Source organism: Pelophylax lessonae, assembly GCF_965119305.1.
Source record: "Pelophylax lessonae genome assembly, chromosome: 11".
NCBI classification, from domain to species: Eukaryota; Metazoa; Chordata; class Amphibia; order Anura; family Ranidae; genus Pelophylax; species Pelophylax lessonae.
The window spans coordinates 237,351,704-237,375,214 of NC_138778.1; the positions used below are offsets into that span (position 1 = coordinate 237,351,704).

Consider the following 23,511-nt stretch of genomic DNA (forward strand, 5'->3'; position numbering starts at 1 on the left):
CCCATAACAGGGTGACACCAAGTCAGCCACCCATAACAGGGTGACACCAAGCCAGCCACCCACAACAGAGTGACACCAAGCCAGCCACACACCCACCCCACAACAGGGTTCCAGCAAGCCAGCTCCCCACAACAGGGTGATGCCAAGCCAGCCACCCACAACAGGTTGACACAAAGCCAGCCACCCACAACAAGGTGACACCAAGCCAGCCATCCACCCAACAGGGTTCCAGCAAGCCAGCCACCCACAACAGGGTAACACCAAGCCAGTCACCCACAACAGGGTGACACCAAGCCAGCAACGCACAACAGAGTGACACCAAGCCAGCACCCACCCCACAACAGGGTTCCAGCAAGCCAGCCACCCACAACAAGGTGACAACAAGCCAGCCACCCAAAACAGGGCGCCAGCAAGCCAGCCACCCACAACAGGGTGACACCAAGCCAGCCACCCACAACAGGGTGCCAGCAAGCCAACCACCCATAACAGGGTGACACCAAGCCAGCCACCCACAACAGGGTGACACCAAGCAAGCAGCCACCGCAGGGTGCCAGCCAGCAGCCACAGCAGGGTGCCAGCCAGCCACCCACCCCACAACAGGGTTCCAGCAAGCCAGACAGCCACCCACAATAGGGTAACACCAAGCCAGTCACTCACAACAGGGTGACACCAAGCCAGCCACCCACTCACCCCTCAGCAGGGTTCCAGCAAAGCAACCACCCACAACAGGGTGCCAGCAAGCCAGCCACCCACAACAGGGTGACACCAAGCCAGCAGCCACCGCAGGGTGCCAGCCAGCCAGCAGCCACAGCAGGGTGCCAGCCAGCCACCCCACAACAGGGTGCCAGCAAGCCAGCCACCCACAACAGGGTGACACCAAGCCAGCCACCCACTCACCCCACAACAGGGTTCCAGCAAGCCAACCACCCACAACAGGGTGACACCAAGCCACCCACAACAGGGTGATACCAAGCCAGCAGCGACCGCAGGGTGCCACCAGCCAGCAGCCATAGCAGGGTGCCAGCCAGCCACCCACCCCACAACACAGTGACACCAAGCCAGCCACCCACCTACCCCACAACAGGGTTCCAGCAAGCCAGCCTACCACAACAGGGTAACATCAAGCCAGTCACCCACAGCAGGGTGACACCAAGCCAAACACCCACCCACCCACCCCACCACAGGGTTCCAGCAAGCCAGCCACCCATAACAGGGTGCCAGCAAGCCAGCCACCCACAACAGGGTGACACCAAGCCAGCCACCCACAACAGGGTGACACCAAGCCAGCAGCCACAACAGGGTGACACCAAGCCAGCCACCCACCTACCCCACAACAGGGTTCCAGCAAGCCAGCCTACCACAACAGGGTAACACCAAGCCAGTCACCCACAACAGGGTGACACCAAGCCAGCCACCCACCCAGTGCTGTATTTTGGCCTAGGCCAACAAGGCCCAGGCCTAGGGCGGCAGCAAAAAAGCCACCCCCCCCTCCACCTGAGACTCTATTGGCCACTGGTTGCTAGAACCGATTCTCTCACCCCCCTCTCTCTCTCTCACTCACCCCCTTCTCTCTCTCAGCCCTCCTCTCTCTCTTTCACCCCCTCTCTCTTTCTCTATCATCACCCCTCTCGCTCTCATCCCCCCTCTCTCTCTCATCCCCCCTCTTTCTCTCATCCCCCCTCTCTCTCTCACCCCCCTCTCTCGCGCTCCCTCTCTTCTCCCCTCTCTCACCCCCCATCTCTCTCATCCCTCCCTCTCTCTCTCATTCCCCCTCTGTCACATTTCCCCTCTCTCTCATCCCCCTCAATCTCTCATCCACCCTCTCTCTCTCATCCCCCCTCTCTCTCTCAACTCCCCTCTCTCTCATCTCCCCTCTCTCTCATCCCCCCTCTCTCTCTCATCCCTCCATCTCTCTCTCTCTCTCATTCCCCCTCTGTCACATTCCCCCTCTCTCTCGTCCCCCCCAATCTCTCTCATCCCCCCTCTCTCTCTCTCATCCCCCCTCTCTCTCATCCCCCTCTCTCTCCCTCATCCGCCCCCTCTCTCTTTCTCTCCTTACCTCACCCACCCCCTCTCTTCTCCCTCATCCACCCCCCTCTCACCCTCCCACCCCCTCTCACCCCCCCCTCTCATGAGATCTCAGGGGTTCATGCTGGGACTTGTAGTCCTTCAATTTTGGAGGGAGTCACATCTGTTAAAAAAGGAGTGGGGCAAATTTACATACGGGGGTGCCCAATTTTAGTCTTGCCTAGGGCAGCACAAAACCAAAATACACCACTGCACCCACCCACCCCACAACAGGGTTCCAGCAAGCAAGCCACCCACAACAGGGTGACACCAAGCCAGCAGCCACTGCAGGGTGCCAGCCAGCAGCCACAGCAGGGTTCCAGCCAGCCATCCATCCACCCTACAACAGGGATCCAGCAAGCCAAACACCCACAACAGGATGACACCAAGCCAGCCACCCACAACAGGGCGACACCAAGTCAGAAGCCACCGCAGGGTGCCAGCCAGCCAGAAGCCACAGCAGGGTGCCAGACAGCCATTCACCCCACAACAGGGTGACACCAAGCCAGCCACCCACAGCAGGGTGCCAGTAGCCAGCCACCCAGCAATTGTTTTAACATTATTTTGTCTCTTTCAAATTGCAATGGAGACGGATGCAGACAGAAAAAGTAAAACTGTGGTCTGGGACTATTTCTCGTCTCAACCTTCTCCAGGAAAAGCAGCAGTGTGCAACACATGTACAAACAACATAAGCATGGGATCAGTAACTGCAAAAAAAACAAAAATATGTCAAATCTTTGGGTCCATCTAGAGTTCATCATATTGAATTGTATCATGCAGCACAGAAAACTCAAAATGAATCACAATCACAATGTGAAATACCTCTTCCACTATCCCAGGCAACAATAACAGATATGTTTCTGAAAAAAAACAGATGTCACTGTCTAGATTCAGATGGAAGATCCCAACTGCTGGACAGAGTAATCACAGAGATGATTGTCACTGATAACCAGCCATTTACAATGGTATCTGACTCAGGATTTAAGCGGTTGATGTCCATACTTGAGTCAAGCTACACACTGAAGAGTGAGAAGTATTATCGAACCAAAATGCTGGGAAAGATTCACCAAATGGTTGTTGAGAAAGTAAAGGCTATGCTGCAACCAGAGAATGCTGGCAACTCACTCTCATTCACGACTGACTGCTGGTCAGGAGGAGGACAAACAGAGTCACTAATGAGTCTTACATGCGAATTCATTGACAGCGGATTGACAAAAAGGCAAATGGTGTTGAATACAAAAGTGATGCAAGGATCCCACACTGAGTACAGTAGAGAAATGTTTCTAGGCATGCTTGAAGAATGGGCAATCACCAAAGACCGAGTGATGCTTGTGCTCCTTCGAGACAGCGAAGACATGAATGAGGATTGCTGATGTGTCAGACCTCATTTGCATGGCACACAACACCCTCCAACTTCTAAATTATGGTCTGTCAAGCCAAAGAGATTTGATTAATATATGTTTTGAGAAGCATGAAGAGATTAAAAATGTTGTGCTGGGAAGTCTTTTGGATCCTCCATACAAGAACCATGCTTTCTCTTCTGATGATGTATTGACCAAGGAAAAACAATGACTAACAGAAGATATTCAACAGGAGGGGCAGGAGGTTCCTGCTGAAAGGTCAAGTCCAGAACAGTATTTTTATAATCTGGAAGAGCAGCAGGAAAAGATTAGTTGGAGAAGTGATAGGCTTCCCTGAAGAGATGAGTTTTCAGGGATCGTCTGAAGGCAGCTAGAGAAGGATATAGCCAGACAGGTTGAGGTAGAACGTTCCAGAGGATAGGAGAGGCTCTGGAGAAATCCTGGAGACGAGCATGGGAGGAGACAAGGGAGCCTGAGAGTAGGAGGTCTTGAGAGGAGCGGAGAGGACGGTTTGGGAGATATTTGGAGACAATATTGGTGATGTAGCTCGGGGCAGAGTTGTGAATGGCTTTGTATATTGTGGTTAGTAACAAGGGAGTGAATGAGTAGCTTGGTGGCTTCGTTAAAAAGGGGCGAATTTTAGAGATGTTACAGAGGTGAAGTCTACAAGCTTTTGATAACGATTGGATTTGAGGCTGAAAGGACAGGTCAAAGTCTAGGATTACACCTAGTACCCTGGCATGAGGGGAGGGATTGATGGTTGCATTACTAACTTTGATGGAAAAGTCATAGAGGGGTGCATGGACAGGGGGGCGGGGGAATGTTATCAGCTCAGTTTTAAAGAGATTTAGTGGAAGTGGTGTGACATCCATGCTGATTTGTCGGTGTGACTGTACCCACCGTCACTGGGAGTGAAAGACAGATACTTTATGGTTTGGATGACTTCAAATGGGAGAGTAATATTTGTCAACAATATCGCTCAAGAAACATGAAGACTTAATCCCACTTTACACGGTGAGACCTATAGCCTGTTGCCATGAAGTCTGTGACTCCAGAATAATAAGGGAAATGCTTAGATGTGTATTGAGATAAAGTGTATTGTATTCCAGGAGCTTGAGGGCGGCCATCTGCTACATAATTGGCTCAGGTTGATTGAATAATTGTCATCTGTTAGTTGCTGAGTGGAAATAGTATACTGTTTGTGTTGGTTGTTCTTTAGAGATGGTAATTCTCTTTTTGTATACAATTTCATCTGCATATGATAAAGTAATTTGGCAACCCCTCACCTGATGGGGTAATTTGATCAGGAGGGGGAAGTCCATGCTGTATATAAATTCTGTGTGACTGTTCAATAAATGGAGATTCCAGTACAAGCCAAGTCGTCAGCTAGCTTTGTATGAGGGCGGCTGGGAAAATCTGATATCTATGTTCATGACTGGGAGGAAGCCATATACTGACGGAAGTCCACAAGTACAGTGTGGGTCGAAGTTCCGTTACACTCCTAAATATTAAAAGCAATGCTTTAGATGTGTATTTCATGTACTTCAATATAGGAGACAGACAGACTGTCACTGGCAGGCTCGCCATATTGTCTATCTATTGAGGTGGGATGTGGATTGTGTCAAGTCTGTCTGTTCCATTGTTAAATGTTAATGACCGCACATTGTTTCTGTCCAGATGGTTAGATAATTAGTTCAGGTTAATTATATTTCTGTATACAATTTCATCTGCATATGATAATGTAATCAGGCAACCCCTGACCTGTGTGTGCTAATCCGATCAGGAGGGGGAGGTCCATGCTGTATATAAATTCTGTATGACTGTTGAGTAAACTGAGATTCCAGTACAAGCTAAGTTGTTGGCTAGCTTTTTATGTAGGGTGGCTGGAAAATCATGTATCTATGTTCAAGACTGTAGGAAGCCGTATACTGACGGAAGTCCACAAGTACAGTGTGGGTTGAGGTTCCGTTACAGTTAGTAAGTAAGTTAGTAATGCAAGAGGAGACTGAAGAAGTGAGGTGAGGATTAGACAGATAGATTTGAGTGTCATCGGCGTATAGATGGTATTGGAAGTCATGGGCGGTTATCAAGTGACCAAGGAGGCAGTGTAGAGAGAGAAGAGAAGGGGTCCAAGAACAGAGCCTTGGGGAAACCCCACAGAAAGGGACAATGGAGAGGAGGAGACAAAGTTGTAGGTAACACTGAAGGAGCGCTGTGATAGGTAGGAGCAGAATTCTGGAGGCCAAGGGAACAGAGTTTATTAAGGAGTGGGTGGTCAACAGTATCAAAGGCAGCAGAGAGGTCAATAGGAGCATTTTTCTTGGTTTTATAAATGCGATTATTTCTGCAGCAGCTTCTATACACAGATCAGATGTGCCACTTTGCAGGGGACCCTCCAGGGCACTATATTGAAAGGAATTTCCCATTTTATTGTTATTTCTTATTTTGATGCTTTCACTTTAAACATCAGTAAATTGCTGCTCATTTAAAAATGATCTTTTATTACAAACTTTTTTTTCATTTGTACATGTCCCCCAGGGCAGTACCCGGACCCCCATAACCATTGTATGTCCAATTACTTGCATATAAGCCTTTTAATATGGGCACTTTTTATTTTTCCAGTTCGGGTCCCATAGACTTCAACGGGGTTCGTTATTCGGTTCCGAAATTCATGATTGTTGAAAGTTCTGGTGCGAACTGAACAGGGGGGTCGTTCGGCCCGTCCCTAATTGTCTTTTTTTTTTGCTATGAATAAAAATCCATGTATTTGTTTTATTATGCCTAAAAAGTCCATTCATTCTCCTTATAAATAGTGTTCCTCTTCGGATTACCATTTTTTTCTGAACGACCAAAGTATCACCTCCATGACAATCAGTGACATGTTTTTCTACATTGGTGGAGTATTTCTTCTGAATATTATACAAGAGATCATGTATCTGATCTCTAAATCTCCTCATTCTTCCACCCATATGCTGGACTACACAGATCTTACAAGTTACAATTCAGCCAATGAGAGTGCATGTTCCTTCCTTCTCTATGAATGGGGGTAAAAAAAAAAACAAATATTATTGGGCTATTTCCTGTGCTGGTTGAATGTTTTAAATTGATTTATAATGGAAAATACTGCATTTGGCAACCAGGTGGAGCTAATTCCTATGACAATTAGTGCCATCTAATGGCCAAAAGCGTAATTTTCCATTTTAAATCAATAGCTGGTTTAATACTGTTTAACAACAATTCTAAATTGTTGAATGTCTACTGTACTCAGAAGTGCGGGAGTATGATATCAGTTATTTAAATAAAACCCTGCATGATGAAGGAAAATAGGAGCACTATTTATAAATAATTAGGTGCATCATTGTGCAAAACATTCATCCAGTAATGACAAATTCTGCCCGTATTTATATAAATATAGTTATTTCCTATGGTAGTCAGCTCCATCTAGTGGCCATAGTGCAGTATTTTCCTGAAATACCTCAATCAGGAAGAAAAGTGCATTACTGCATTATGGCCATTATATGGCGCTTATGATTATAGGAAATCATTGTATGAAATACTGTAAAATACGACCGAAATTCGTCACGGCTTACCACATTTGTTATAGGTGTATTTTGTTAACAGTAGACCTCTAAAGCTTACACCACAAAATGTACAATTAGAGGTAATGCCTCCATTTTTATTTTTCTACTGCTATCAATGTCCAATACGGTACAACACTTCATCCATGTCTCTGGTGATCTCTGATGTTTCTTACATGATGAAGATCAGCCATGGAGTATATCTGAGGTGTATATCAGGGTGTGCTTCTTCCCCACATGTCCACCAACATTCATATAGAAGACATTTCCCGCACTCAAGGCACTAATACACCTCAAGGGTTGTGTGGGATCCCTGATGTACAGGAAGACAGGACTTCACTGAGGAACAATTCCCTCACTCAGGACAGGAATACGGCTTCTCCCCCTTGTGAGATCTCTGATGTCTGTAAAGACTGGACTTCTGTGAAAAACATTTCCCACACTCAGGACAGGAATACGGCTTCTCCCCCGTGTGAGATCTCTGATGTTTGTAAAGATTGGACTTTTGTGAAAAACATTTCCCACAATCAGAACAGGAATGCGGCTTCTCCCCCGTGTGCAATCTCTGATGTCTGCTAAGACTGGACTTCTGTGAAAAACATTTCCCACACTCAGAACAGGAATATGGATTTTCCATGTGCAATCCCTGATGTATGTAAAGATCGGACTTCTGTGAAAAACTTTTCCCACACTCAGGACAAGAATATGGATTCTCCGTGTGCAATCTCTCATGTCTGTAAAGACTGGACTTCTGTGAAAAACCTTTCTCGCACTCAGGACAAGAATACATCTTCTCACCAGTGTGCAAGTGCTGATGTCTGTAAAGATGGGACTTCTGTGAAAAACATTTCTCACACTCTGGACAGGAATACATCTTCTCATTTGTGTGCAAGCGCTGATGTCTGTAAAGATTGGACCGGTCTGAAAAACATTTACCGCATTCAGAACAGGAATATGGATTCTCCCCCGTGTGTACTCTCTGATGTCTGTAAAGACTGGGCTTCATTGAAAAACATTTCCCACACTCTGAACAAGGAAATGGCTTCTCACCCGTGTGAGATCTCTGATGTGTGTAAAGTTGGGACTTTCCAGAAAAACATTTCCCACACTCAGGACAGGAATACGGCTTCTCCCCTGTGTGAGATCTTTGATGTTTGTAAAGATGGGACTTCTGTGAAAAATATTTCCCACACTCAGGACAGGAATACATCTTCTGATTTGTGTGCAAGCGCTGATGTCTGTAAAGATTGGACCGGTCTGAAAAACATTTACCGCATTCAGAACAGTAATATGGATTCTCCCCCGTGTGTACTCTCTGATGTCTGTAAAGACTGGGCTTCATTGAAAAACATTTCCCACACTCTGAACAAGGAAATGGCTTCTCAACCGTGTGAGATCTCTGATGTGTGTAAAGTTGGGACTTTCCAGAAAAACATTTCCTGCACTCAGGACAGGAATATGGCTTCTGCCCTGTGTGAGATCTCTGATGTTTGCAAAGACTGGACTTGTGTGAAAAGCTTTTTTCACACTCAGGGCAGGAATATGGCTTCTCCCCCGTGTGGGATCGTTTATGCCTATTAAGTTTGGATTTGGAATGGAAACACTTCCCAAACTCAGTACAGGAAAAGCTCTTATCTGTTGGAAGGACGGAACCGTCCCTCACAGTCTGAGGTTCCTCAGGATAAGAGGAATACGATGGTCCGGCACTGTCCCTCACAGTCTGAGGTTCCTCAGGATAAGAGGAATACGATGGTCCGGCCCCGTCCCTCAAAGTCTGAGGTTCCTCAGGATAAGAGGAATACGATGGTCCGGCACTGTCCCTCACAGTCTGAGGTTCCTTAGAATAGGAGGAATACGATGGTTCGGCACTGTCCCTCACAGTCTGAGGTTCCTCAGGATAGGAGGAATACGATGGTCCGGCACCATCCCTCACAGCCTGAGGTTCCTCAGGATAAGAGAAATACGATGGTCCGGCACTGTCCCTCACAGTCTGAGGTTCCTCAGGATAAGAGGAATACGATGGTCCGGCACTGTCCCTCACAGTCTGAGGTTCCTCAGGATAAGAGGAATACGATGGTCCGGCACTGTCCCTCACAGTCTGAGGTTCCTCAGGATAAGAGGAATACGAAGGTCTGGCACTGTCCCTCAAAGTCTGAGGTTCCTCAGGATAAGAGGAATACGATGGTCCGGCACTGTCCCTCACAGTCTGAGGTTCCTTAGAATAGGAGGAATACGATGGTTCGGCACTGTCCCTCACAGTCTGAGGTTCCTCAGGATAGGAGGAATACGATGGTCCGGCACCATCCCTCACAGCCTGAGGTTCCTCAGGATAAGAGAAATACGATGGTCCGGCACTGTCCCTCACAGTCTGAGGTTCCTCAGGATAAGAGGAATACGATGGTCCGGCACTGTCCCTCACAGTCTGAGGTTCCTCAGGATAAGAGGAATACGATGGTCCGGCACTGTCCCTCACAGTCTGAGGTTCCTCAGGATAAGAGGAATACGATGGTCCGGCACCGTCCCTCACAGTCTGAGGTTCCTCAGGATAAGAGGAATACAATGGTCCATCTACACTGTGTGGTGCCGGATGGACATTTGAGGTAGCCGGGTTTTCTCCTGGACTATACTGTGTGATGTCCTCATCTTCAACTTTACAATCTGGAGACAAAGTGAGAGAATCCTCTGAGGTTTTCCTCATCTCCCATCCATCTACTAAAATAGAAATACAAAGATTATTACTAGACATCAGCAGATTGGTTCCCCTAAACCAGGAATCCGCCCACATCAGGCAGCTTTGTCTCTGAGGATCTTACAATTCCCCCCTCAAGGTAACTAGTAAATGGGTCCTCTGATCTCCTACCCGTTCATTTCTTTATTCATGGACCTTAGTCAGAGAGTGAGTAAACAACGAGAACTGTCTTTTATAGGAGTGACAGTGATGAGGGGATTATAGGACGAGTGTCCTCTCCCCCTCTATCACTCATTGCCATCTTCCCAACACAAGAAGTCCTGCACTTCCTTATTTACTCCATGATTTAGTCATGAATAACAGCGGGGCTGAGCCCCACCAGAGGTCAGAGAGTGAGGATGGGGGGAGAACAACCAAGATGAAGATTGGACTGATCCTGAAGACCACCATCATTGGGTTACTGACTCCTCCCCCATTATCACTTTCTGTTTAGGGTTCCAAAGTTGGAGGATGTTATCACATTATTATCACCATGTAAAAGTCTGTCCTCCAATCAGATCATCAGATATAAAATGTCCAGCTGGTAGGAAATGGGTGTGTAACGCCCTCCTAGTTAGGTGCTAGGATTAGCATAGAGTTAGTGTAATATCGTTTTGTTTCCCTGCATAACAGGAGAACTATTAGGAAAATGTAACCTAGCTCTCTGCTGAACCGTTTGATCTGTAATCGTTTAGTAATGCCTGCTCGGTGTGTTAAAGTGCTGTAAATTCTGCCTCTGGCTTCCTTTGTATCCAAGCAACCTAGGGAGGTTCTGGGTGAATAGGTGGAAGCTATGCAGAACACAGTATAAACATGAATGCCACTTCAGCCAATCACAGAGAGGGTGGCCCTGAAGGAAGCTGGGAGAGGGTATTTATTCTTTTGGGACAATAAGCCCTAGGTCTCTCTTGGACAGGATTGCAGCAGCCCAGGAGAGCACACACTGTCCTCCGGGGTGCCTGCTGCCATGCAGCCTCATGTGAGCAAGCTGAGGGCCTGAGGAGAGAGAGTGATCCTGGTTCTTCACAAAGCTGGCTGAGGGGGTGTCTATTGAGGATCTGGTCTAGTGTCATGGAGAGGAGGCCACTGGCTGAGGGGGTGTCGATGGAGGATCTGGTCTGGTGTCATGGAGAGGAGGCCACTGGCTGAGGGGGTGTCTATGGAGGATCTGGTCTGGTATCACGGAGAGAGGAGGCTACTGGCTGAGGGGGTGTATATTGAGGATCTGGTCTGGTATCATGGAGAGGAGGCCACTGGCTGTGGGGGTGTCTATGGAGGATCTGGTCTGGTATCATGGAGAGGAGGCCACTGGCTGAGGGGGTGTCTATGGAGGATCTGGTCTGGTATAATGGAGAGGAGGCCACTGGCTGAGGGGGTGTCTATGGAGGATCTGGTCTGGTATCATGGAGAGGAGGCTACTGGCTGAGGGGGTGTCTATGGAGGATCTGGTCTGGTATCATGGAGAGGAGGCCACTGGCTGAGGGGGTGTCTATGGAGGATCTGGTCTGGTATCATGGAAAGGAGGCTACTGGCTGAAGGGGTGTCTATGGAGGATCTGGTCTGGTATAATGGAGAGGAGGCCACTGGCTGAGGGGGTGTCTATGGAGGATCTGGTCTGGTATCATGGAGAGGAGGCCACTGGCTGAGGGGGTGTCTATGGAGGATTTGGTCTGGTATCATGGAGAGGAGGCCACTGGCTGAGGGGGTGTCTATGGAGGATCTGGTCTGGTATCATGGAGAGGAGGCTACTGGCTGAGGGGGTGTCTATGGAGGATCTGGTCTGGTGTCATGGAGAGGAGGCCACTGGCTGAGGGGGTGTCTATTGAGGATCTGGTCTGGTATCATGGAGAGGAGGCTACTGGCTGAGGGGGTGTCTATGGAGGATCTGGTCTGGTATAATGGAGAGGAGGCTACTGGCTGAGGGGGTGTCTATGGAGGATCTGGTCTGGTATCATGGAGAGGAGGCCACTGGCTGAGGGGGTGTCTATGGAAGATCTGGTCTGGTATCATGGAGAGGAGGCCACTGGCTGAGGGGGTGTCTATGGAGGATCTGGTCTGGTATCATGGAGAGGAGGCTACTGGCTGAAGGGGTGTCTATGGAGGATCTGGTCTGGTATAATGGAGAGGAGGCCACTGGCTGAGGGGATGTCTATGGAGGATCTGGTCTGGTATAATGGAGAGGAGGCCACTGGCTGAGGGGGTGTCTATTGAGGATCTGGTCTGGTATCATGGAGAGGAGGCCACTGGCTGAGGGGGTGTCTATGGAAGATCTGGTCTGGTATAATGGAGAGGAGGCCACTGGCTGAGGGGGTGTCTATTGAGGATCTGGTCTGGTATCACGGAGAGGAGGCCACTGGCTGAGGGGGTGTCTATGGAGGATTTGGTCTGGTATCATGGAGAGGAAGCCACTGGCTGAGGGGGTGTCTATGGAGGATCTGGTCTGGTATCATAGAGAGGAGGCCACTGGCTGAGGGGGTGTCTATGGAGGATCTGGTCTGGTATCATGGAGAGGAGGCCACTGGCTGAGGGGGTGTCTATTGAGGATCTGGTCTGGTATCACGGAGAGGAGGCCACTGGCTGAGGGGTGTCTATGGAGGATCTGGTCTGGTATCATGGAGAGGAGGCCACTGGCTGAGGGGATGTCTATGGAGGATCTGGTCTGGTATCATGGAGAGGAGGCCACTGGCTGAGGGGGTGTCTATTGAGGATCTGGTCTGGTATCATGGAGAGGAGGCCACTGGCTGAGGGGGTGTCTATGGAGGATCTGGTCTGGTATCATGGAGAGGAGGCCACTGGCTGAGGGGGTGTCTATGGAGGATCTGGTCTGGTATCATGGAGAGGAGGCCACTGGCTGAGGGGGTGTCTATGGAGGATCTGGTCTGGTATCATGGAGAGGAGGCCACTGGCTGAGGGGGTGTCTATGGAGGATCTGGTCTGGTATCATGGAGAGGAGGCCACTGGCTGGGGGGGTGTCTATTGAGGATCTGGTCTGGTATCATGGAGAGGAGGCCACTGGCTGAGGGGGTGTCTATGGAGGATCTGGTCTGGTATCATGGAGAGGAGGCCACTGGCTGAGGGGTGTCTATGGAGGATCTGGTCTGGTATAATGGAGAGGAGGCCACTGGCTGAGGGGGTGTCTATGGAGGATCTGGTCTGGTATAATGGAGAGGAGGCCACTGGCTGAGGGGGTGTCTATGGAGGATCTGGTCTGGTATCACGGAGAGGAGGCCACTGGCTGAGGGGGTGTCTATGGAGGATCTGGTCTGGTATCATGGAGAGGAGGCCACTGGCTGAGGGGGTGTCTATTGAGGATCTGGTCTGGTATAATGGAGAGGAGGCCACTGGCTGAGGGGATGTCTATGGAGGATCTGGTCTGGTATAATGGAGAGGAGGCTACTGGCTGAGGGGGTGTCTATGGAGGATCTGGTCTGGTATCATGGAGAGGAGGCTACTGGCTGAGGGGGTGTCTATGGAGGATCTGGTCTGGTATCATGGAGAGGAGGCCACTGGCTGAAGGGGTGTATATTGAGGATCTGGTCTGGTATCATGGAGAGGAGGCCACTGGCTGAGGGGGTGTCTATGGAGGATCTGGTCTGGTATAATGGAGAGGAGGCTACTGGCTGAGGGGGTGTCTATGGAGGATCTGGTCTGGTATCATGGAGAGGAGGCCACTGGCTGAAGGGGTGTATATTGAGGATCTGGTCTGGTATCATGGAGAGGAGGCCACTGGCTGAGGGGGTGTCTATGGAGGATCTGGTCTGGTATAATGGAGAGGAGGCTACTGGCTGAGGGGGTGTCTATGGAGGATCTGGTCTGGTATCATGGAGAGGAGGCCACTGGCTGAGGGGGTGTCTATGGAGGATCTGGTCTGGTATCATGGAGAGGAGGCCACTGGCTGAGGGGATGTCTATGGAGGATCTGGTCTGGTATAATGGAGAGGAGGCTACTGGCTGAGGGGGTGTCTATGGAGGATCTGGTCTGGTATAATGGAGAGGAGGCTACTGGCTGAGGGGTGTCTATGGAGGATCTGGTCTGGTATCATGGAGAGGAGGCCACTGGCTGCTCTTTTGGGCCATGTGAGTACAGACATGCTTACGGATCCAATAGACTGTTGTTGTTACCCCCCCCGTCTGATGTGTTAGAGTCAGCTAAGGGTCTGGCCAATAGAACACTGGCTAGTGTTCCAAAGAGGCCCTGTCCAGCTTACACAGCTACTCAGGGACTTTGCTCAACTTTACTTCTACTGTCACTACTCGTTACAAGGAGAATCCTTCCATCTGCCCCCAGCAAGGACTTCTCCTAAAGCTCAACCAAAGATCAGATGGAGTCCTCAGTTATATAGAGTTCCACTATAGCTCACTAAATCCCCCTTCTCCCTATCCAATAATAAAACTACAAACCCTAGACTGGTTATTGAAGACAATGAGCGAAAGTGTGTGTGTGTGCACCTGGCTGTGAAGCTACCCTGTGCCTGGCTGCTAGACCAAAGTGGGGAAGACCTGGGCAAAATCCTAGAGGCTCCTATGGGAGTATCGCTACAGGTGTAACAAAAGAGAATCCATATTATGTGTATATATAGCAGTAGGTGGAGGGTATAGAGCAGAAGTCAGGAGTATGTAATGTACAACATATAGTATATAGTGCATGGGGTCAGGGGTATATAATGTACAACAGAGTATATAGTGCAGGGATCAGGAGTATGTAATGTACAACAGAGTATATAGTGCAGGGATCAGGAGTATGTAATGTACAACATAGAGTATATAGTGCAGGGGTCAGGGGTATATAATGTACAACAGAGTATATAGTGCAGGGATCAGGAGTATGTAATGTACAACATAGAGTATATAGTGCAGGGATCAGGAGTATGTAATGTACAACATAGAGTATATAGTGCAGGGGTCAGGGGTATATAATGTACAACATAGAGTATATAGTGCAGGGGTCAGGGGTATATAATGTACAACATAGAGTATATAGTGCAGGGGTCAGGGGTATATAATGTACAACATAGAGTATATAGTGCAGGGGTCAGGGGTATATAATGTACAACATAGAGTATATAGTGCAGGGATCAGGAGTATGTAATGTACAACATGGAGTATATAGTGCAGGGGTCAGAAGTATGTAATGTACAACATAGAGTATATAGTGCAGGGGTCAGGGGTATATAATGTACAACAGAGTATATAGTGCAGGGGCCAGGAGTATGTAATTGTGATGGGAGTCACTTTGGATGGGGGCCTGTGGAACACAGCTTACCTGAGAGAGGTTGGGAAATCCCTGTCTCAGGTCCCTAGGCCCCTCTTATGTGTAAGTCACCCTGTGTCTATTAGGGACAGGGTGACCGAGGAAATGATGGACAGCTTCTTAATGGACACTGAGAATATGGTTTGGATTACTTCAAATGGGACAATAATATTTATCAATAATATCCCTCAAGAAATATGTGAAGACTATTCCTGGCCTGTTTGATTCTGAACATGATCATTGAAAGAGCCAATCACATTGTCCTCTGTTCCATGTTCTTCATTGTCAGAGATGGACAGTCTGTCACTGGTGGTCTCTTTCTATTGTCTGTGTATTGAGGTGTGATGTGGATTCTGTTAAGCCTGTCTGTCCCATTGTTAATTGTTAATTAATTCACATATTCTTTCTGTCCAGATGCCTAGATAATTAGTTCAGGTTAATTCTCTTTCTGTACACAATTTCATCTGCATATGATAATGTAAACAGGCACCTGACCTGATGGGGTAATTTGATCAGGAGAGGGATGTCCTCATGTGTGTGTGTATATATTCTGTGAGACGGTCAATAAAGAGGTTGATGTTTTCAGATACATACAAGCTAAGTTGTCAGCTAGTTTTGTATGGGGAGGGGGCGGCTGGAATATCTGATATCTATTTTCAAGACTGTAGGAAGATGTATACTGACTACAGTCCACAAACACAGTGTGGGTCACGGTTCCATTACATTGGTGACAAGCGGTGGGATGCTTCCTGCAGCCTGGGACATCCAAACCTCCACTGAAATCCAAGGTCCGGAAAGCAGAAGAGGAGAGGTACAGATATCAGCCGCATGGAAGAGGAATTCGGAAGGAGGTTGCGAGAGATGCGGATACAGCACAGGGGACCGGTGTCCGAGAAGGTCCTGCTAGGATGGTATGATGTAATCCGCTGGGATCTCTGGAAGGAAGTGCTAGCCTGTGAGCAGCGACACCAGGGAAAAATCCATAATGAAATTATGGATTCCAGAGAAGAGATCCTGAAGATCTCGGAAGTTCTCTGGGCACTGGAAGATTTGGAGTTTCTGGCCATTCAGGAATGGGCGCTGGAGATCGCCTACAGACGGCTGCTAGACTCTGCTCAGCACCAGCCAGTGTTACCAGGAGAGGAGATTGAAGGTCCCTTATCCCAGCAGCAGCCAACAGCACTGGGGGTGCAGATGGTCGGTGATGTAATCCGTAGCTGGGACTGGGTAGTGGGACCGACCATCTCCACCCCCCAGCCACGGATTACAGATTTAATTGACTTTCCATTGGAGAATGATATGGATGATAAATCACCCCCCAAAGTGTTGGCACTGGGCCCGAGTGCCTCCAGCCTGTGTCCTGGACTTTCAGCAATTCCAGAGGCTGGGGATTTAATAGACTTCTCTGCAGAGGAGGAACTTCCCAGTGAGCCTTCAGCAGAAGAGCGGGCATTTAATCATAGCCCTGCTTACCTCTGCCTGCAACAATTGGTGACCCAGGAAGGGGTGTGCAGGGCCACTGACTTTACAGTTTACTTCCCAGTAGAACAGCTGGCATCAGAGCCTAACATCACTGAGCTCTGCCCAACACCAACAGCAGCTCCAGCCTTCCTGAGAGAAGAGAAAGCTGAACTTTCTCCTACACCACTGACAGGGACCTGGGATTTCCTGCCAGCAGCATCTGTGGAGTTACAAGAAACTTCTACAGTAGAAGCGCTGACAACTGGACAGAGGGTCCAAGACCTCTGCCCCACACCTGTGGTACTTCTGGAGGCCCAGGGTGAGAAGGTGGCAGTCACTCCCCAGCAGCAGATCCGTATCCAGGGTAAGAAGGGAGAGGAGGTTGTCTTCCTCCCTCCCCAACAGTCAGTCAGAGCAGAGGAAACTCCACCAGCCAGGATCTGTGCACCTGGGAGACGGTACCAGAGAAAGGTTGTCCCAACCGCCAGATGAGGGTAAGGAAGATGGAGCAACTGACTCCCCTTCCCAGGAGCAGACGGCACCCCAGAATGATGACACCAACCCAGCAGAAGAGCTGGCAACAGGGCAGAGTGCTGCTGGCCTCTGCCCTCAACTAAAAAAGGATGGGTTTCCTGAAAAAGTGCATGGGACTACAATCTTCACTTGTATACCCCTAGGATGCTGGGCAGTCAGCCCAGATCCCCAACAGCCTGACGAACTGAGCCCCACCACCCTGTCTTCTCTCCAGAGGCTGAAAGAACTACAGGAAGAAGGGCCAGTCCACGCTTCTCTTTGTTTGGGGTACAGTGTGGGTACAGACATTGGGGGATGGGAACTATGGACTAACTTCGAAGTCAACCCGTTTGGGGTCTCCTCCTGTGTTAGTCTCCTTCCGAAAGGGGAGAGATGTGACGGTGGTTGGGGGTTATACAATTTCATCTGCATATGATAATGTAATCAGGCACCTTACCTGATGGGGTAATTTGATCAGGAGGGGGATGTCCTCATGTGTGTGTATATAATGTGTGAGACTGTCAATAAAGAGATTAATGTTTTCAGATAAATACAAGCTAAGTTGTTGGCTAGCTTTGTATGGGGGGCGTCTGGAATATCTGATATCTATGTTCAAGACTGGAGGAAGCCGTATACTGACGGAAGCCCACAAACACAGTGTGGGTCGCGGTTCCGTCACAGTAATGTGCAATATAAATTATACAGTGTAAGGGTCAGAACTCATAATATTGGTATTCAGTGGAAGCTTATATGATTACATGAGACAAGTTGCAGAGGTCCCACATCGCTGCCTCCCATCTCCTGAGACTGCACTCAGTGACTTGGTTGTGAGACTATACAGACATATCCCTCCACCCGGCACAGCCAGCAAATAACAGAACAAGTAATCCTGGGAGAATTGTTCTGTCAGAGATCTTACTAGACCCGGGCATGGGGAGGAAGACCCAAGACACATACCCCCAGGTGCTTAGGTCTAGTAACGTCTATGGTAAAAATGAACATTTTGCTGCCAGCTGAACCCCAGAATCCCCATAAATCCAGTCTAGAGACATAAATTGTGTCTGCAGCACAGAGAAGGAAGATTATCCGAGAGAAATACAGGACGGGGAACACAGCTCAGGAAAGTGACCAGGGGATTACAGGCTGATATCACCCAGTCCCCGCCCTACTCTGGACCAATCAGTGAGCAGTATGGGTGGAGGAATGGATTTAGTGTTAATGACCCACCTGTGCTGATCTCTGTAGGAGTGTCCTCCTCTATAAATGTCCCCGTTATTCCATCCTCCTCCATAGACTGCTGATCATCCCTCACATACGTCTCTTCTTCTTCTGCTTTAACCTCAAATTCTATATCGATTGGATCTCCACTCTAAACCAAGAAAATGAGAGAGAAAATCATCTGTAAAATATAAACTTTATTATTGTGACATCACATGAAAAATCCAACTGTGTTTTATAAGCTCCATTCCATTACCTTGTAACAGTGGGGGATGGTGTGACCTTCCTGTGTGGAATCCCGGGAATACAGAGGACGGGGACATCTCTCTGGTGGGTTCCCATTACTGGATCCATCTGTAGGAAACACACACACTGACTGAATACATTGTTTCTATGTGTTTATCAGATGATGGGGGATCTAGGTGGAGCCTCCGTACTGCTCTCTCCTTTACAATAAAGTCTCCTCTTACCCGGTGATGTGAGGGGCGGCTGATTCTCCATCATGACGTCCTTGTAGAGATCCTTGTGTCCTTCTAAATACTCCCACTCCTCCATGGAGAAATAGACAGTGACATCCTGACACCTTATAGGAACCTGACACACACAATGATACAGTCACCATCCAGACACATCCCTCGTCTGTTACTGGATAATGTCCCAGAATTCCCAGCACCGCTCACCTCTCCTGTCAGCAGCTCCATCATCTTCTTGGTGACTTCTAGAATCTTCTCCATGTTGTGTCTCTCAGGTTTTAGGGAGTCACATGGAGGCACTGTGATGGTCATATGATCACCTGACTTCACCAGAGGAAATCTCTGTATTGAGGAACCAATAGGAATATCATGTTAGAATCCCAGAATCCTCCTCACCTCTCTGGTCAGGTCTGTGTTTTATTAATAGAGATAAGAGTGATGTCATGTGACCTCCCAGAATCCTCCTCACCTCTCCGGTCAGGTCTGTGTTTTATTAATAGAGATAAGAGTTATGTCATGTGACCTCCCAGAATCCTCCTCACCTCTCCGGTCAGCAGGTAGATGATCTCCAGGGTGAGGTTTAGTATCTTCTCAGTCATGTGACTCCGGTCCTCCTCCATCCTCATTGGTGCCGTCATTTCATCCATACAGGTCTCCTTGTAGACGAATAACTTTGGGAAATGAAAGAATTATTTGGATGGTATTGGTCACACAATAATAGGATGTGAGGGGGTAATAGGAGGGTTGCTGTACATTTAAAGACTACTGCCCGCATGGGAACACATTTCGTTTGGACTGTTTAGTGTTTTATACATTTTTGAGGTTCTGGGACTCTCTTGGCCTGCAGGATCAGAAATTCCCTTTCCTCTGTTGGGTTTGTTTGGTTTCTGAAATGGATTTGATTAGTATTAGATCTGCAGACAAGGAATGATAAATACGATCCTTCCTGAGACTTGTTTGCTCTGAGGCAGTGCTGTGAGGACAATGTCGGGTCATCATGATGTCCAGGAAGGGGAACTTGCTGGCTTTTGGCCAAAGTTGCCAGAACTCCGGCTGCAAGACTCCAATCTCCGGCAGCCTGCTGACTGACAGGAGTGATGTCACTCTCTGTAGTAAGAGAAAGGATTGGATTAGAGGACGCTGCTGGTGGAGTACAGAACTGTGGAGGAGGAGTCTGTTCTCTTTCCTCTAATGGCAGCCAAGTGTAGGTAGGAGAAGGACAGCGGGGGGGGGGGGGGTTGTTGTCTTTGTCTATTTTGTGTCCTGTAACATATTTCTTGATCAGTGAGATGGTGAAGGCTTCCCTCATTTGCTAGCAGGAGTTCTTTAAGGAGATCAGAAAAGTAAGTGCAGGTGGGGTGGGGTGAGAGGACCATTAGAGACCAAGAGCCCCTATGAGTCCTAAAGACCCTTCTTACCTCAGGATCTTGCAGCCTGACTACCTCCTCAGAGGCCCTACAGCCCTTCAGCCCCACTAACCTCTCAGAGTTGTTCAGTTCTATTACTTCCTAGGAGGCCCCAAAGTTCTTCAGCTACAGTTCCTCCTCACGGGTCTCAGAGTCCTTCAGATGCAGTAAACCCTCAGAGGCTCTCAGAGTCCTTTAGTCCCACTACCTCCTCAGAGACCCCTCATCACCTCTACTTCCCTCAGAGCCCTCAGTATTTTCCTCCAGCTGACACCAATGATGGAACATATTCTTCATATTTTCTTCCTCCTGACCAGCAATGTAAGGGGCTCTATGCTCCATACTCCTGACCCCGGCACTCCATCATTGTGTTGGCTGTATATTGTAATGGTTGCCCATTGGCTGCCTGTGTAGTGTAATAATTGCCCTTTGTAGGCCATGTATGGTCAGAATGGTCATTGTCTTCTCTATTTATTGTCAGTGCTGTTTGTTTAGAGGAACATATTACTAGAATTTATCTCCAAAATTAAGAGAATGTTCCGGCCCCAAATGTGAGGAAATGCTCTGCCCCTGAAGGGGTTAATCTAGGTTTCCACACTATATATGTGTGTATCATCATCTGCTGGAGATAAAAGAGGTCACAGTGACTATGGAGGAAGAGGATGGACATGACGGGGGGTTACTGGGTGTAAATAGAAAATAAGATCTTATTACCTTTTGCAAACGGGGGGCACGTTTGCTGTTGGGGCTCATTCTCAAAGTGGGGGTATTTCTATAAGTGGGAGATCTTCTGACTCTGCACTTCATCGAATGCACAAAGTGAATGAACACAGGAAATGCTGAGATAAACACCACACAGACTACAGGTGACCTTGTTTACCCCTTTAGCTCTTTCTCCTTGTAACATGAACTCTCTACCACTCCTTCTGACAGGGTTGTCCTCTATCCTTAAACACTCTCTACTTCACCCCTCTTCTTCACCCCACACCTTCTATATATCACCCTCACTTCTGTCTTCTCCTTATTACTGCACTCACCATCTCCTGAACCACATACACAAAAAATCTGCAGAACACCGGGGCATGTCTCTTCATATAAATCACACTTCACCTTTCTGCTTCTCCTAACCTCTGGAGATATATCCCCAAACCCCGGGCCTCCATCATTTACCTGTACTCAACACACCCATTACCCTGCACCCTCTGGCTGCAGCCGCAATCAGTGGAATTTAGTTCCTATCTCTCTTCTTCCCAAGACCAGACTCTCTTGTGCCCTTTGGAACGCCAGCTCTGTCTGTGATAAACTCACCTCTCTCCATGACCTTTTTATCGCCAACTCATTTAATCTACTTGCCATTACCGAAACCTGGCTTCATGAATCTGACCCTGCGTCTTGTGCTGCCCTATCCCAAGGTGGTCTTCTCTGGACTCACTCCCCCAGACCCAGTGGATGCAAGGGAGGGGGAGCCGGAATCCTTCTAGCCCCACATAGCTCCTTTCAGGTACTTCACCCACTTTCCTCTCTGTCACTCTCCTGGTTTGAGGTACACTGCATTTGTCTTTTCTATCCTGTTTGTTTCTTTAAGGATAGCTGTGATCTACTGCCCCCCTGGACCAGTATTGACCTTTCTTGATGACTTCTCTGCCTGGCTACCCTACTTTCTCTCTTCTGAAATCCCGCACAATCATTCTCGGCAATTTCAACATCCATAATAATACTAACACTCCTGCCACTTCCAAACTTCTCAGTCTAACCTCCCCCTTTGACCTGAAGCAATGGATACATGCTTCTACCCACTCTGAAGGCAATATACTTGACCTTGTTTTCTCCCACCTATGCACTCCGTACAAACTTTCAAACTATCCTTTCCCTCTCTCTGATAACTACCACTCTCTCCCTCTCCCCCACCTCCTCTCCCTCCAACTGCCTTACAGTTACCCACAGAAATCTACGCCATCTCAACCCCTCTCTTCCCTACTCTGCTATCGACCACCTCTATGACAAAATCTCACCCCTGTCCTGCACCAACCTAGCCACTTCTGTCTACAATGCTTCACTTTCAGCCTCCCTGGACACACTGGCCCTCCTCACTACACATCGAATCAGGCCCCGACACCCTTCAACCTTGGCAAACAGATAACACTAGAAGTCTGAAAAAGCCTAGTCATGCTGTGGAGCGCCTATGGTGTAAGACCGGATTTCAGAAAGATTTCAACCTATATAAATCTGCCCTCCAAAAATACAATTCCAGCCTCCACACTGCCAAGCAGACCGATTTTATCACTCTCATTAACAAATTATCATCCCATCCCCAGCAACTCTTCTCTACTTCATCCTCCACTGCCTCCACCCACTGACTCACTCACTGCCCAGGAGATCGCCAACCACTTCAAACAGAAGATTGATACAATTCGTGAGGAGATCTCTACTGTTCAGATACCTTCCATGCTTTACACTTCATGCCCACAGGTACAATCCTTACTTCCCTCATTCAACCCCACCACTATAGACGAGGTTGCTAAACTACTTGCTAACGTCCACTTAACCACCTGCCCTCTGCATCCTGTTCCCTCGCAAATGCTACGTTCACCCTCTGGCCCTATTCTACACTCTCTAACCCACATCTTCAATCTCTCCCTCTCTTCTGGAATCTTCCCCAACTCTCTAAAACATGCACTAGTCAGCCCTATGCTTAAAAAGCCCTCACTGGACCCAACCATTCTTAACAACCTACACCCTATTTCATTGCACCCCTTTTTATCCAAACTCCTTAAACGTCTGGTCTACAACCGACTGTGCGACCACCTTGCCGAGAATAGCCTCCTTGATCCCCTTCAGTCTGGATTTCGGCCTCAACACTCCACTGAAACTGCTCTCCTAAAACTAACAAACGACCTACTAACAGCCAAAACCAATGGATACTATTCTGTACTCCTACTCCTGGACCTTTCTGCTGCCCATGCTGCTGAGGACGTCGAATGACAAAACACGTACAGCGCTGTCACGTCACTTCTTGTTCCGGTTTTACTGTGGAACGCACGGCATTCTGGACATCTGAGCACCTTGCTGTTTTTACCACTGTATATACTGCATTTTAAAATGTGAGTACTTTGCCTCTAGTTTAATAAAAGGAGTTTTTGCAATATTACGCTATGTGTCCCCCCCCCCCCCCTGTTCATTCTATATGAGAAATACATCACTCACTACTGGAAGATAGGCTGGGACTAAGCCTTAGCCGGGTAGCTGAGGACCCTTTATCTGGAAATAGAAATCCAGGATTGCCATCCAGGACCACCCAAGACCAGGCACCACCGCAGTGTATATTCTTTGCCCAATACCCCTGTGTGGGGTTAGGATCTCTGGTGAGTGCATGTTGTATTAGAGCAATCTCGTGCACTCAAATACCACAACATTATTCCCAAGGTAAATATAGGGAAATATCGCATGAAGACTGAT

General features: G+C 48.3%; 1 protein-coding gene across 1 annotated transcript in view; it reads right to left on the bottom strand.

Moving 5' to 3' along the window:
- LOC309567520 (uncharacterized protein) overlaps positions 1-23,511 on the bottom strand; it is a gene marked incomplete at its 5' end in the record, with an annotated part of 1,161,679 nt that overhangs the window by 57,476 nt on the left and 1,080,692 nt on the right. The window contains one exon of the mRNA XM_082272904.1: positions 7,368-8,641. Coding sequence (XP_082129030.1) covers positions 7,368-8,641 — 1,274 coding nt within the window. The remainder of the gene's footprint in view (positions 1-7,367; positions 8,642-23,511) is intronic.